Genomic DNA, 16,916 nt, shown 5'->3' on the forward strand with positions numbered 1-16,916 from the left:
GCATAGGGAGGTCTGACATTTATTTTTACAAAAAATAACATTGGATCTGATATGAAACCTTAAAGTAAAAACTACAAGCTAGTTTTTATAGAATTAAAGAATCTTAATTAACTTTTGAGATATTGTAATTTTTATAAAAAGTTTCTGATACAACCGCAAATTTTTATGGGTTGATTTTCTTGGAAATTTAAAAAATTACTATAAATCTATGTTCTCCTTCATTTTTGAGCTAGGACCTTAAACTTTCAGAAAATGTTCCTTTTATAGTTTAAGAGACTTTGAATGTTGAATTTTTAAAATATAAAAATTAAAAAAAAAAAAATAGGTGTTTTTTTTTTGAATAAAAATTTTAATTCTCAAAATTAAAAAAATTCTTGCATTCAATCTTTTTTAAACTTAATGATACACTTTCTGTGAAAATTTGAAGAAAATTGCTAAATAATGAAGGAGGAGATAGATTTTTAGTTAAATGGTCTGTTTTTGCGATCCATTAGGAATCTATTGAGGTCACCAACTTTGATTGCTCAAATCTCAAAAATTACTATAACCATGTTTTTTACAAGTTGATCTGATTTTATAGAGTTTTTTCTAAGCTTCAAAATGCTTTTTATCGTTTTAAAATATTTGAAATATTTTTTCAGGTATGACCAGTCAAAGTCGGGCTGCACTATAGTTTTAACACTTTAAAAATTTTTGTCTTAAAAAAATTATAAATTAAATGTTTACTATGGACTTAATATGAAATAAGAAAGTTTGTAATCTTTATATTTCTCACTGTTTATTTAAACCTTACAGTTAAAGTTTAGTCTTATTAAAATTAGTTAAAGGACTTGAAAAATTTAATAATCCTAGAGCTTGTATTTATTGCTAACTTTATCAAAATGTTTTTATCTAAACTTAAATAGTAAAAAAAAATTAATTAAGTTTTATAATTAAATTTTGTCTTAGTTTTAGGTAAAGCTTAAAACTTGGAACTCATTTAAAGCCTGTTAAATTTTAGTTTACATGTTGCACAGTTCGTTTTAAGGTTTTTTAAACAATACAGAACCTAATGTGATACAAGCAAAGAAAAAAAAAAAGCAAAATAAATTCTGCTCTAAAATGAAAATGACACTCCGTGCTAAAGTGACCCTGTGCTAAATTGTCACTCCGTGCTAAATTGTCACACTGTGCTAAAGTGTCACTCTGTGCTAAAGTGTCACCTGTGTTTTTCTGACCTGTTCCCAAAAATTGATATTAACTTTTTAAAAACAAAAAAAGCTATCTATGGCCTTTATTTTTGTATATATATATATATGTATACCAATTTTATCAACTTGAATTTTTATTTTAAGCTGTAATTATGTTTAAGTAAGTAAAAATAATCACCATATGGACTAACAAGCTGTTAAGTAGTAGTCTTTATAATAAAGAAATTTAGTTAATTTTAGTTGATAAATGTTTATGTATTTATAAACTGTTTTATTTTTGTTTATTAATAATCATTTATTTTGATGATTCAGATATTTATTAGTATAAATCTCTGCCATATACCATCACCATGTCATACGCTTATCTTTTCAAATACATTATTATCGGAGATACTGGTTGGTGGTTTGTTTATTTTCAAAATTTCTTTAAATGTGTGTGAATTAGTAACAGACTTTAAAAACCCTATAACTACAATACTGTCTGTTTTTATTGTTATATGGTAAATGAATATCGTTTTATTAAACCATAAAAGTCAATTAAATTAACTTATTTTAAAGATACTTTTTTCGGTTATAAACAAAAATTGTTTGCTTAGTTGATAAATATCAGTAAAATTTAATAGATTTGGAAGTATTGATAATTAATTGATTGAATTAATAACCATTATTGATCTTTTTTACAGCTCAAAATTAAAACTTCAACTTTTTATAAACTCTCCAAGTTTTTCATAGTCATTGTTTTTTATTTTAAATAGATTTTGTAAAGTTATTGTTTTTTTTGCAGATATTTAAATTAACATTCTGTAAAACATTAATTTAGCTTTTGTTTTAAATATAATATTTTTTTATTATTTATAGAAGAGCAAGTATTTCAAGATTTTTATAACATTAAATATTAAAAAATTTCAGCCATAGTTCAATATTTTAAGCATGTGATGACTCAATAAGCAATTTAACAAAATACTTAATTCTTTCAAACTAACTGAAATATTTAACAATAAACTCTGTGTTTATTGGTGAACCTATTCCCTTTTTTGTCTTTGAAGTGTGCAATATTAAAACACTAAAAGTATACCCAACACAATACATAACAACAATACAAGTACTATTGAAAATATGTTTTCTTTACACAGGTGTAGGAAAGTCATGTCTGTTGCTGCAGTTTACCGACAAAAGATTCCAACCAGTCCATGACCTGACTATCGGTTAGTTTGTATACATTTTGACTATTGTATAACAATTTTACTTTGATATTGTTTGGTTTTATTTAATGTTTATCGGTATAAGTATTTCATTAGTACTATATGTTTTGTTGTTATGTTATAAGAGTATGTTTGAGGAATAAAATTATCTTTCTTTTTAAAAATCACTGAATTCTACTCGTGTTTAGTTAAGTAGGGTGGCTTACTTTTACAAAGTAAACTAAAGAGAAAAAGTTACTTTGTAAGTAGTGTGAGTTTAATGTCTGCCTTAAACAAACAATATTATCATTGAAATTTAGAATTTACTTATTTGTTATATACTCTAAATTGAGGAGATCCTATACTTAAAACTTAACACATTTTTTTTATACACAATAAATTACAAACAAGCTAAGCATGTAAATTTTAACACTTAAACTGTATGCATGTAAATTTACTGGTGCTTAAAATTTAGAGTAAAGTATTTATTAGTATGCCATAGATAATACAAAATTTTAGTAACCTACATAAAAAGCAAATCCAATAAGGAGATGAATAGTTACTTTATTTAAATTTAAACTGAATAGTTCTTTTTGGATAGTTTTATGTTTTTATAATTTTTCAAAGTAGTATCATGTTCAATTTAGTAATTAATTTTGAAGGTTTTTTTTCTAAATAAAAATTTAGAGTAACTGAGTATTTTTTTTTTAGTTCTTGAAACTGGTTTTATGTTTTACAATTATAACTAAATAAACTTCCTTTTTTTTTGTAAAACCAACATATTTTTTTACTTATATTTTCAAAGTGTTTGATATTTTTTAAGTTGTTGTTCAAAACAAATTATTGTTCACAGTTACTTTTTATCATGTTTAAATTGGTAACAAACTAAAAATAAATTTTAGGTGCATTAAAACATACAATTACAAATTAAGTAAAAGTAATACTAAACATCAGTACTTTTTTATCTAAATATAATGAAATATATTAGGAGTTGAATTTGGAGCCAGAATGATAACGATCGATGGAAAGCAAATTAAACTGCAAATTTGGGATACAGTAAGTTGATATACTGATACTTTTTTGTATAATAAAAAAGTAAATTTTTAAATAAACATGTAATAACTTGTAAAAGTTATAACATAATTATTGTAATTATTTTTTCAAACCATCTTGGGTTGCTTTTTTTTCATTTGAATATTTTTGTATTTCACTCTTGTTATCTTTTTACCAATTTACCCAACGAAACTTAACTTTTTCTTGAATCTGTTTTTTCTTTTTACAAATAATTATTGACGTTTTGATCCCAAATGTTATTTACAAAGTCTGTTTAAGTTCATTTTGCAAAAGTATCACACCATAAGTAGACTTGAGTTACTATTATAATATAAACTTCAAATACTACTTTCTGAATAACAGGCCCTCCAGGAATATTAACTATACAAAGAAATTTTTTTTAAGTCCTTGAGTCTGTTAAACTTCTCATTGAATAGAACTATTGATTTTTAAAATACTACCGCATTTATACTTTTGTTATTTTTTTATTTTTTATATAAATAACAGGCTGGCCAGGAATCTTTCAGGTCGATCACCAGGTCTTACTACAGAGGAGCAGCCGGAGCCCTTCTCGTCTATGACATCACAAGGTAACTGATTGTAAATTCCTTATGAGGTCACAAACTATTTATTATTTGATTCAGGGTTGCCACTTTACCTGGAATCCTGGAAAAACCTGGAGTTTTAAACAAAATACCTGAAATTTTTAAGAATTTTAACACGTTCAGTTGTAAAATTTTGGTTTTACTTAAAAAATTTATTATATGATAATAAAAATTTGTCATCACTAAACATTTTTTATGTACTTTTAAAAACCTGGAAGAAATTTGAAAACCCTGGAAAATTTTTTGAAAAAACGAGTGGCAACCCTGTTGATAGTGACATCACTAGGTAAATAATTGTTTGATTGTGATATCATATAGTAAAAATTTTGTTCATCTGTGAAATCACATAGCGTAAATGTGCAGGGTTGCCAAAAAATCTTGAATTTGAGAAGTTGTGAAAAAAACCTGGAATTTTAAACAACTTTTATATGTAAAGTAGTAAAATTTCGATTTGACACAGAAAAATATATTGTATGTATAAAAATATTTTGTCTTCATCAAAAAACAAATTTGATTAAAAAACACATTTATAGAAGCTTTACAATATCTTTGCAATGTATTTATACTACTAAACACAGTTTTTTACTTTAAACTTAACTTTAAACTAAAAATAGACCCAAAAATGTGTGCTTTTAAAAACCTGGATAAAATTTTGAAAATCTGGAGAATATTTGCCAAAAACGTTTGGCAACCCTGTATAGTTTTGTAATTTGATATGATTTATAAAATTTGTTTGCCAAATATAGTTTCTGAGTTAAATTGGTTAAGATATTTTTGTTTTTATTTAGGATAACAATTGTTACAGGAAACATTAGTTTGTTTCATTAATATATGTTCAAACTTAACTACAAAATTAAAGTGGGTAAAAAATATTTTTTAGTAGAATTTTTTTTGACACAACAGCCTATTAACTCAGGGTTCGTGCGCGTCAGGCTAAGTCAGGCTAAATCAGGCTAAATCAGTTTTTTTGAAAAAAGTTGAAAAACGTCAGGCTAAATCAGTTTTTGTGTTTAAAAATTTGAGAATCTCAGTTTTTGTCAGTTCAAATGCATGAAATTTTTTTAATTAAGATCAAATTGAGATGTGAATTAATTTCTAAATAAAGATTTAGTTATTAAAGACAAAATCAGTCAGTATTTGTAAAAATAAGTGCATAAAACCTTTTGTTGAATCTCTAAAATAATTTTAAGAATATTCATTATTTTGTTTATAGTAGATTATATACGTCATAATTATAAAAATTCATAAACAAGTACAGTTTAAACATTACAGTTTAGTTCAACAACTTAGCTGTTTGTCTGAATTTGTTTACATGAGCTTTGTTTTTCAGAGCTTAGTTGGAACTGTTTTAATTTCTCATATAAAGGCTTTATACCAAATACTTTTTAGATTAATACTCTTAGCAGTTTGTTAAGTCACATTTCTGTTTTAATAAAAGCTTCTGGTCCAGTCATGTAACTTATAATTGACGAATTCAAGTACTAATTGACACGAACCCTGTATATGGGTTATAAGTGGTGGATGTAACTAAGCCCCAAAATTTAATAAAGGTATGAATTCATTGAAGCAGAAATTATAATGACCAGTTAAAAATATTCAAGTTGCTGGGTAAGCGATTGATAGATGTTGAAAAATAATTCATTTAAATTTTTATTTATTTTAAAAGTAGTTTTGTAAATACTTTTATTGCGTTAATTTGCTAATTAAGACCCCCGATACCCAAAATGCCTTCTGAAGGTGATTTTTTCTACTTTGAAAAAATGTCAGGCTAAATAGGTCTCTGTCAGGCTAAATGAAAAGGAATTTCGCGCACGAACCCTGTTAACTGTTGAATGTGACATCTGTTCAATATGTTATTACAAACAATGTATGTATATATTAACAAACGTGATATTTGAATGTGTAATTTACTTATAAATGAACTGTATATTTCAAATAGTAAAAATATTCACCATTTTAAGTACTAAAATGTAAAGTATATAGTTTCATACAAGGTACTATACTAATTTAATACATTTTACTTATTTTAATACTTATTAGTGTACAAAGTTTACAAGTCACATTTTAAATCGCATAACTATTTTTTATTGAAGTATAAACTCTGTACGACATGTACTTATTAAACTTGCCCAACGTGTCACCTGTTCAAATAGAAGTGTTTGTTTTGAAAAATGAGACAAAAATGTAAAAAGTTGTTAATGTTCTTGGTAGTTTTTTACCAACACGCGTTATTTTTTACGTATATCAACACTTTATCTTGTTAACAAAAATAAAGAAAACTACTTGTTGCTCGTGACATCTGTAGTATGTAATTACTATCAATAACTGATAACAATACGCTAGCAAACATTGTGTTTCAATGTTGTACTTTTTTTTTTTCTACCTACATTTCTTTCTATTTAATACTTATTTAATGCACCAGTGACACATTGTACCACCTGACAACTTGAAGATAATTTGAAATTTTTAGTTTATTTATTTCAACAGGCGTGATACATTCAACCATTTGACAACTTGGCTCGAAGATGCGAGGCAGCATTCAAGTTCCAACATGGTCATAATGCTCATCGGTAATAAAAGGTTACTTTTTGATTCTTGTGTTTATAATTTTTCTTTTAATATCAAGTACACTTCTAATATTTAGATTTCGATAAAATTCAATTAATTAAAAGTAAATAAAAAAGTATAAGTCTTTGACAACTAATTTATATATGCATACTTGTTTTTAATTTAAAGTATGATTCGATTAACTAGACTTTCAATAACAAGCTTTTTTTTTGAAAAGATGGCAGTTAAAACATTTAAATGTTTAAACAAAATCCTGAATTTCTCTGTACAATTAAATTACTTTAAGCAAATGGTTTAGCACTAATTTGATAGCACAGCAGTTTCAGCCACACACATATCGATTATATTTATTACAAATTTGTAATACAAGTGGCATGAATGCGTTCAAATCAGTTTCCTTTTTACAGCGGTTTCGCAATAACACCTACTCACACACACACACACGTTTACTGCTCTGTTTTACTTGATTTTTTTGCATTAATATAGAAATTTATTTAGAAAAAGATGCCTGAACTTTAAGGTCATTTGCTTTCACAAGCTTTGGTTTTACTTATAATTCCACAAGTTTATATAACTTGAACAAATTTTCAATATATTTTCTATAGAAATTGCCGAGTTAATTTATTTATTATAAAAATATACAATAGTTTTTTTAACTCTTTAAAAAATAAGATAAATATTTTTTTAAGCAGTTTTTAAAACAATAATTAATAAGTAGTTTTCGAAACTAATGCTAAGTGGAATAAATTTAAATTTACTTTATAATAGATATTACTAAAAAGTAGTTTTATTTCAAAAATTTAGTTTAAAAGTATTAAATGTCCTAAAATGGTTGCATGCTGAAAACTATATTAAAAACACTTTTATTCTAAGTACTTTTTCACATACTGATCATTTTTAACACATGTTTTGTTCATCGGCAAGCCTTATCATTCTCGTACAAATCACACTTAATTAAAAGATGCATTCATAAATAACAAAAACTTATTTCAGTATTTCTTGTCTCAGATTAATTGAGAAAAAGTTTAGGAAAAACAACATTGTCACAAATTGTGTATCTTAATGCATTTTTGTAAATACTGAACTTTGTACTTGCATGATTCATCTTTTTTAATTTACATGAATTTCACTGCGTACTATAAGTAAAATAACGTAATTAAACAAAAAATTAAACATTTTAACAATAAGGCTGTAGAATAAAATTAAACAAGAGTATTTCGTTTTTAGTATAATCTAATAAAGTTTTTAGTATAGGTTTCATTTTTTTACTGCTAATTATTTAAAATTAGTAATCTTACAACCTTGAAAAGTTTATATGATTTCATTAATTTTAAGTTGAAATTTGGAACTGTTTTAAAACATTCTTGCTTACCAGAATTTGTTTTTTAAATTTTAAATATATTCAGGTACTGTTACTATGTTGTCTTAAATATAAACATTTTAATTAGTTAAATTAAACCTTTGTAAATGACTGTATTAACTAAAATGCTTATTATTTTCAATTTCCACAATGAACACACAACCTTCATTTTCACACACTTTGTATTACTTAAAATTTTACTTTATCTTTATATTAATTAGTATTATAACTTATTATACTGAACTGTTTTTATAGCTTTGCCAATTACAAACAAGTGTTTATTTTCTCAACACTGCTACTAGTTTACACAAAATGTGCACACCATACTTTGAAATATGCCCAAAAATGTAAAATATTTAAACGTGCAAAATTAAAAATAAATAATAAGCTAAGAAATTATAGAACTAAAATCTTTACATACCAAAATAATTGGTATAAAAAAATGTAGTAATACAGTGAACAGTTTTTAGAAATTCTAAAGTTGTTAGTGTTAAGCTTTTAACAAATAGTTATTTAAAACTCTTATTAAAATGTATTTTTATTTTTGTTTCCTCGCCTACAATGATCGTATGATGTAAACAGTTATTTTAATGTTGTTATATTGTTTCAAACATAAAAAATATATGATAATTGTTACAGTGATTTGGAGGCAAGAAGGGAGGTCAAGCGTGAAGAAGGAGAAGCTTTTGCGAGGGAACACGGATTAATATTCATGGAAACATCAGCTAAAACTGCTGCCAATGTTGAAGAGGTAATTAATAATTTTATTGTCTGAGATAATTATATAAATTTAAATGTTGGTCTCATTTTGGGGAGTTATTTCTTAACTATCAGACACTTTTTACTGCTTATCAAAATATGTAGTTACTTAATTTTCATGAAAACTGCTGCCATTGTTTAAGTGGAAATTAAGAATAAGAATAATTATCTCATAAATATGATCTAGTATTTATGAAGACTTCTGCTAAGGCTACAGCTAATGTTGAAGAAGTATTCAAAAAGATGGTTTTTGGTCTTTTTTCCTAAATATATGTTAACTATATTGTTAGAGTTATGTTAATAAAACATCTAAGGTTTTTATTTGCAAAATTAAATTTTTTAAGTTAGACAATATTTGGGGCTGACCTTGTTTTTGGTCTTAGTTTGTTGATTTTGATCTCAACTATGAAACACTTATTACTGCTTAACAAATTCAAATAATTTTGTATGATATAAGAAACTCGTGTCAATTTGTTAACTAAAATTCTATTTTCTTCTTAATTTTTTATCTAATGTTCTAAAAATTTTGTTTTTTTTATTTAGAACACTACTTAAATGTCCTTTTAATTTTTTTTTTGAAAAGTTTTTTTAAGTAGTTTTTATCTATTAGTTTTATTTTTTTAGCTTTAAAACTGAAAAAAAATCTAGGTTTCTAGCTCTAAAAAATTAATTAATTTTCATAAGGAACCTCTATAAAGTATTGTAGTTAGTTGAAACTTTTATTGAAACTGGCGTATAGTTTATACTTGAGTTTTTATGTAGGAGCCTATGTTAAAAAAGGTTCCTTTGAGCCCTTACGACCTTATGAAAGTTATTAGATAATTAAACATGTAAAATAAATTTGCTGAGATTAACTGTTTAAACTTGTAACAATATACATCTGTTTCATAAATTGTCATGTAAACTTTTATTTTATTTATGAACAAGTATACAACCTTTATAATAAAAAAGTGCTCGTAAAATTTGTTACACATCTAAAATTTCTTCAATTACAATCTTGGTATAAAGAAATCTTATAGAAATATTCATAGAAAGAAATTATTGCATGTTTTAGTGTACAAATTAAAGTATACATTAAAATAACATTGTGTCCCATAGAAAAGCATTTATAAAAACTGAGGCATTGGATTATATCTTACAATTATTTGTCTAATGACTGTTAAACAAGTAAAGCAGCCAAAAATAACGCTCGCTAAGACTAATTAATGTTCATAAAATATTGATTGTAGAAGAACTTGGTTAAGGTGTTTTTGTTTTAGCTATAAATAATTAATAACTAATAATTCATGAAGATTTTGTTAAAAGTGTAAACAACAAAATACGCACAAAGAAAAAACTTTTGATCAAAATAAATTAAATTATAATAAATATTTTGATATGTATCAAAAAGCTTCATGTGTAAAGTACTAGTTAAATATTGATGTTCCACGTCCAAAACTATGTAAAAAAGAAATTATTGTTACTTTTTGATAATTGACTTTACTTGCTGCTGTTTAAAAAATAAGATAATTTTATTTTCAAGTGTTTAAGTTTGATTCGAGATAAACTAAGCTTTTATAAATCATTACTAATAAATCAATTATAAAATTTGTTTTAATTTGTACAATGTGGCTAATTGAAACAATAAAAACAATAAATAAGTTTTTACTCAATTTAGTTTGATATTAAATAGATTTTTTTTTCTATTTAAATGTTTCTAAAAACTGGAAAATATTTACAAATGTACATACAATAACAGACATTACATTTTTTCAAGAACACAAAACGTTCATAAATTATTACATATTAATTATTTATAGATTTTAAACCAGCTACAAAATGTCTACAAATTTTCTCCTAAAATCAAGTTTTGTGGCTTCTCTTTTAAAAGTCTTGTGTTGCAAAAACATTAGTTGTTTTAATGTTTTGGTAGTAAATTAAAAACTTTAATATATTCTAGAATTAATTTACTGCTAAAATTTTGTTAAAAGCCTTTTTTTTAGTTGAAGATATCCAAAATTAAAAAAAAAATTTACTAGTTCTTGAAAACTAATTTAACAATCCAATAAAGACTTACTTTTTTATCATTAAACTAAAGTAGTTAAGTAATAGATTGCTTGTTTGAAAAAATAAGCCTAAATTTATTTTACTTACAAGATCTGAAAAAAAAATCAAGTCTTGTAAGTAAAACGCCAATTTAAAAAATAATTTCCACAAACTATTTACAACTACTTGAATACGTAGTAGTGGTGAAATAAATATCAATTTAAGCATTTCTCCCTACACATTACACGTATGTTGTATACTTCCCTTAGTTTAAACAAATTTTCCAAGGCGTCTTATGAATATGCGCTGTGTGTAAATAAGAAATTTTTCACAAAAGTATTGCATTTTTGTGTCCTTTTTGCAACATATCGTAGTGTGGCAATTTTTTGTGTTTTTATAACTAGCTTATATTGGCAAAATAGAATTGTTATGTTTATACAATCTCAAGTGGCAATTGAAGAAAAAATTTACCCTTTTTTGCTTTATTTTACAAGTGTACTTCAAAAGGCTTGTTTGTTGTATAACTTTTAATTTTAAACTAACGTATTTTAAATAACTTATTTTGTTGGATCATTTTTATTTATTTAATATTTTAAAAATCATTATGTTGGTATCGCAAGTTTTGAATGAAACTAATATATTTTACTGACAACTAATTTATATTTTAGATGTAAAAAATGTTTGCAATAAAGTTAGTGAATTCTTTTCGACAATTCTGGTTTGTTATATTATGTTAAATTACTGCTTCAAGCTACACTAGCCTGCAATTAAATTGATTAATTACAGTTAGTGCTTTTACAAAGAGTTTTATCAACTTTTTATCTATTTGTGCTCTAGCAATGTTGTCTTGTTTTTTATTGGCAAAGATTTTTTTCTTTTTGTAGCGTATTATAAAACTTATAATTAAAAAAACTTTCTATGGAACAGTTTTTTTTTGAATCATCTTGTAGCATTTAATTAATTAAAATCTTTATAGTTCGAATTTGAAAACTTAAATTCTAAAAAGAACTTAAATACTAAGTTTTTAGTTGATTTTTTTTTGAAAATAATCTAAATAATTTAAACTGTTCTAGCTTGATAACAAACTGCTTCAAGATACGGCGGTTATTATTTAAAGTGATTGATTATTCTCTGTGGTTTTGTAAAAAGTTTACCAAACAAGATTGACTGTTATCGATTAACCATCATGTCTGTATAGTGTTTATGTATATTTTATGTAGAGTATTAAGCTCTTTTTGATTTTAAATGGAAATAAAACAAGCAAAAAGTAATGTTTCCTGATATAATTACTCTAAGTTTATTAACTTCTCTATGCTACAGTACTTCTGAATGAAAGTTTTAATTCAAGCTTACAGTACTCTTTTTAAACCTACTATATTTTAAGGATTTTTTTCAATGTGCTTATAATTACTAAAACATTAGCATAAGTGTTTATATAAGCGGTTATCAATTTTGTATTAAAATTTATGATTTGTATTACAATATTTTAAATAGTTTTCTTTTATTTAGTTAGGCTTTCAAAATTAAACTACTTAAAAAAATTAAAAAACATAAATAAACATTCAAACAAATTACATCAAGACAAATTGCTGCTTTAAGCAACATCCTTTTTAAACATTAGAGTAATCATTTATGGTTTGTGGCTCTGTAGACTTTTTCTTGAAGAACAAGCTTTTAAACTTAAATCATTGTGAATTTATTAGTTTACTTATAAAAATCTAAGTGTAAATATGTATTTTTATCAAAAAGGCATTTATAAACACTGCAGTTTTACACTTATGCATTGTATTTATCAATGATAATTATTAAATATATTTTAATCAAATTTTGTACTTATTATTGAGTTAAATACAAAAATACAATAATTTTTTTAAATACAATTTTTCTCAAACAGGCATTTATAAACACTGCAAAGGAAATATACGAGAAAATTCAAGAAGGCGTATTCGACATTAACAATGAGGTGATTAATTATTTAATATATATCAATTTAATAATTCATGTATTTACTACCTTGTTTGCACTTACGAGCGTTCGATTAAACTTTGTACTTTTGCATGACACTTGTAGTAAATCAGCTGTTTATTGATTAATTTCTCCAAAGTAAATTTGTATGTTGAAATACTACAAAAATTTTATTTTAAATGTAACCATTTTTTAGACTTCTTCTATACTCTGTAGTTTTTTTAGGTTAAATATTTACAATTTGTAGAAGTTTTAGCTAGGTATTTTGTTTAGTACATTATTTTTTGCAAAATTGCTATTTGACATAGAAATTGAGAAATAATAAATTGATAACGTAAAAGTTTCTAAACAATTTTAAATATTATTTTCGACATTATACTTGATAATTGTATATTTATTTTAAACTTAACTTTATTTAATCTATTATAATAGTTACAATTTTAAGTTTTTTTTTCTACTATTAAATTTGATTAAAAATTCTTTACTTTCAAACGTCATTCACCTGTATTTGTTTTTAAACTAAAATTTGCTCTACAGCACATTCATTTGTCTCAAAATCTTGCAGTTTCTATAATTTCTGTTATTTAAAACAATATCAAAAAAGTATATTAGTAAAACTATATTAATTTAAGCATTTTAATTTTACCTGATTTAAATTAATGACTAATATATTTATTCTAGTAGTATTTTTATTAAGTTGTAAACTTAAATAATCAACTAAACATAATTCTTACATAAGTTTTTAACTAATAAATAAAATATTATAACTAAACTTATCATTCATTGCTAAAGTTTTTGCATATAAATTTCTATAATAAAAAAAGTTGTAAACCTTGAAATTTTAATGTCAGTGACTAAAATGTTACACTAAATTTTTTTGTAAATTTTTTTCAATCAGTTTTGACTGACAACTGAAATATTAAGCATTGCGAATTTTCAATCAACTGTTTTTTTAGTAATACTGATTAAAACTTCAACTCTTTAAATAGTGTTTGTGCTATTGACGTAGCAAAATGTACATTTGCGTTTTTATAAACATAATTAATTACTTTCTTAGTTCTTAATTCATAACAAAAACAGATCTTATAAACACATTTGTAATTATTCATAATGTATCAGCATTGAAACAAATGGCAATCAAACTACATATAATTAACATTCTGTTCTTCTTGTTTTCTCCACACACACTCACAGATTGTTACTAATTCCAACAGGCCAACGGCATCAAGATCGGACCGCAGCACTCGCCCGGCAGCGGGGGAAGGGGCGGCAACAGAGGGGGCGCCCCTGCCAACGACGGCGGCTGTTGCTAGGTGACAACAAGAAGTGGTTTCCCCCGATTGTAACTCTTGCACTTTACAACTACTAGGACTCAATATCGTCATTTGAACAAAAAAAAATCTTTTATTAATTAAAACTGCAATAGAATTAACATGAAAATGTTTAACAGCCTGATTAATTAAAAAGAAACAGTTTTTACTTTAAGTGTAGCAGTTTTTTATGACATAATAATTATGACTTGCATGTTTATTCTTAATCGGAGTGTCGTGAAAAATGTACAATATTTTTGTATAAAACGTTGTGCAATTTCGTACTTTTTATTTAAAAAAAGTGTTTTTATAAATTTATCCAGAAAAATAATATATAGATTAAACGTTACTGTTTTTGAATTTTCTTTTGTCCTTTTTTTTAAGTAGCCCAAAAAATTTTTTTTTTATTAACTAGATTTTTATTTATTTCAAAAAGAGTTATACAATTTTTTAGTAATTTTAAGCGTTAAATTTTCAAAAAAACAAATAATTTTATGCTATCTTTTTGGGTGCTATAGTTGTACTTGAACTGTACAAAATATCCTACACCTAAATACTTATGTACTTTGAAATTTTAAATACTTTTAAAATGATTTTCTGTCATTCCATTGATAACTTTTAATGAAAAAGTGGAATTTTTAAACAATACCTTCTTTTTTATTTTAAAATTGAACTTTAACTAAATGTTCAAGCTTATACTCGGGATTTTTAAACCAGTTTTATTGTAAAGGTAGTATTAATGATTGGGTATATTTATTTTTCTTCACTTTTTGTTTATTTTTGTTGTATTTGAATAAATATTACTTTTAAAATATGTTTTTGTTGGTTTAAACAGTATATTCAAAAGAGACACTCATTGCAATAAATCAAATATATTTCACGCTATTTTCATCAGTGGATTCATAGCAACAATTAATAGATAAATTTAAGCTTATATAGTAATAGAATTAATCATTATAAACAAATCTTAATTGCACAAACTAATCAAAATACTGTTTATGATTAAAGCTGATTAAATGTAAATAAATAAACACAAAAAAAAAACACATTAAGTAAACAAAGCAACACTATTATCACTTTTGTATTTTTTACAATGTTTGTTTTTTTTAAACCATAAAACTAAAAAAATAATAAATATGAAATTTGTAGTTATAAATATTCTTTTAAATTTATTTCAAGTAATAAATATGATAACATTTCAAAACATGAGTTTGAAATTTTTCTAGCTTCACTAATGTACAACCATTAACCATTATCAATTTTTGTTTGGAATCTGAAAACATAAGATAAAACACCTTTTATGCTAATCATATTCTATAATTGATCAGTAACTTCTTTGGTTTGCACAAAGCCAGGTCTTGCCCGCGGCGTACATTTTAGCTTGTGAAAATAACCAAATTTGAGCATGTTAAAACAAACATTTACAAATTAAATTTATTGTGAGTAAACCGTAGTGCTCACTAAATGACCAAATTGCTTTTAAAGGTTCATTAAGTTAAGGCAGCCCGCGTAAGATTTAAAATTAGTAAATCCGTCTATTACATATAAAAGCACACCCCTAAATTAAACTGTATTAAGATATTAAAATTGTTATGCAATTAAATTATTCTTCAGAAAATGAATTTTATTTATAAAAATATATTAAATTTTTCAAAATATCAAAGATTTTACTGTCAAAGGCAAAAACAAGTAAGATTTTTAACTTTTAAAAGTTTATGGTAATGAACTCCTGGAGTTATTTTATGTACCTCTTTCTCAATTCCAATACTGTAATAATACTCTTTATTTTCACATAGAGGTCCTAGAAATTACAATATCTTGTACTGTTAGTTTAAGTAAGAGTTGTTTTTTTTTACTGGTATTTTCACGTTTAGTTGGTAATGCATCAGAGACTTTCAAATTGATTGAATTTCAATCAATTTTGTTATATTTTTCTAGTTAACATGTTTGTAAGACTTTTCAAAACCTGAAATACTTAACAAACGTTACACTCTATTTAAATAAAGACAAGAGTAAGAGATATAAAATTATCAAATACTGCTGAACAAATAGATTTAGTTTTATGTGTTTCATTTAGATGCTAACCTCTGAAGAACTTCTCCAAAAAATGTGGGATATGTTGTTTCTGTCAGGACTTAAAAGTAAATAAACATGAGTTCATTAATTTGTTCTGTATTAAAACGTGACGAATTGGAAGAACAAGTTTACTTTTTGCATTACGTGAATTAAAGTTTTTTTGGAAATAAAAACTTTATAAAAAGTTCCTGCTTTAAAAATTGCAAAAATCCTAAGTCTGTTAAATTAGTTGGTAATAAAAACTGAGTATTAAACTAAAATGCTATAATTTTGCTATGCTAAATTGTTCTTGAGTTGTTGTTTTTCTGATAAAAATAATAATTTGGCACAAATTTCAAAGCATTGAAAAATAAATGTCTAATAATGGTCAGATGATTTTTTAATTTGTACGAATATACTTTTTATTTACAGTCTACTATAAGCCTTTTATAATTGCTTAAACTTTATTATAATAAAATTTCTATAAGACTATTTAACTATATCTATTAAACTTTAAAAACAAATTGTTGAATTAAACATACTTTTACTCCAAAATAATACAATAGTCATCTAACATATTCAAACATATAGTTTTTAATAACGGAAAATCTTTCAATTTTGAATAAACAGTTCCTATAACTAATCATTAAAAATTTTTAGTAGAGAATGTAAAGCTGGTTTATATTTATAAATTTAAGTTTACTTTATGCCTTTAAGTTTTACTGCCGTTAAAATTTAAATAGATTTAATTTTTGTTGTTTTTCTACACAAGCGCATCTCAAAACCATACTTTGAATACAAAAATTTAAGAAATATATAAAGTTAAATTTATGTCAACTGATACA

At 24.5% G+C, this 16,916-nt stretch overlaps 1 protein-coding gene across 1 annotated transcript; it reads left to right on the forward strand.

Annotated features, from left to right (window-relative positions):
• The first annotated feature begins 1,500 nt into the window (after positions 1-1,500).
• LOC145849832 (ras-related protein Rab-2A) lies at positions 1,501-14,822 on the forward strand. Its single transcript, XM_082954908.1, has 8 exons — positions 1,501-1,586; positions 2,324-2,395; positions 3,360-3,427; positions 3,932-4,014; positions 6,517-6,609; positions 8,597-8,708; positions 12,636-12,704; positions 13,921-14,822. The coding sequence occupies exons 1-8, from the start codon at positions 1,541-1,543 to the stop codon at positions 14,017-14,019; spliced, it is 642 nt and encodes a 213-aa protein (XP_082811034.1). The 5' UTR covers positions 1,501-1,540; the 3' UTR covers positions 14,020-14,822.
• Positions 14,823-16,916: the final 2,094 nt, after the last annotated feature.

This window comes from Thalia democratica, chromosome 2, assembly GCF_965202585.1.
Source record: "Thalia democratica chromosome 2, ktThaDemo2.hap1.1, whole genome shotgun sequence".
NCBI classification, from domain to species: Eukaryota; Metazoa; Chordata; class Thaliacea; order Salpida; family Salpidae; genus Thalia; species Thalia democratica.

Coding starts and splice junctions, on each gene's coding strand:
- LOC145849832 (XM_082954908.1), top strand. CDS start 1,541: ATGTCATACGCTTATCTTTTCAAATACATTATTATCGGAGATACTG. Junction 2,396..3,359: donor AGTCCATGACCTGACTATCG/GTTAGTTTGTAT, acceptor GAAATATATTAG/GAGTTGAATTTGGAGCCAGA. Junction 4,015..6,516: donor CTCGTCTATGACATCACAAG/GTAACTGATTGT, acceptor TTATTTCAACAG/GCGTGATACATTCAACCATT.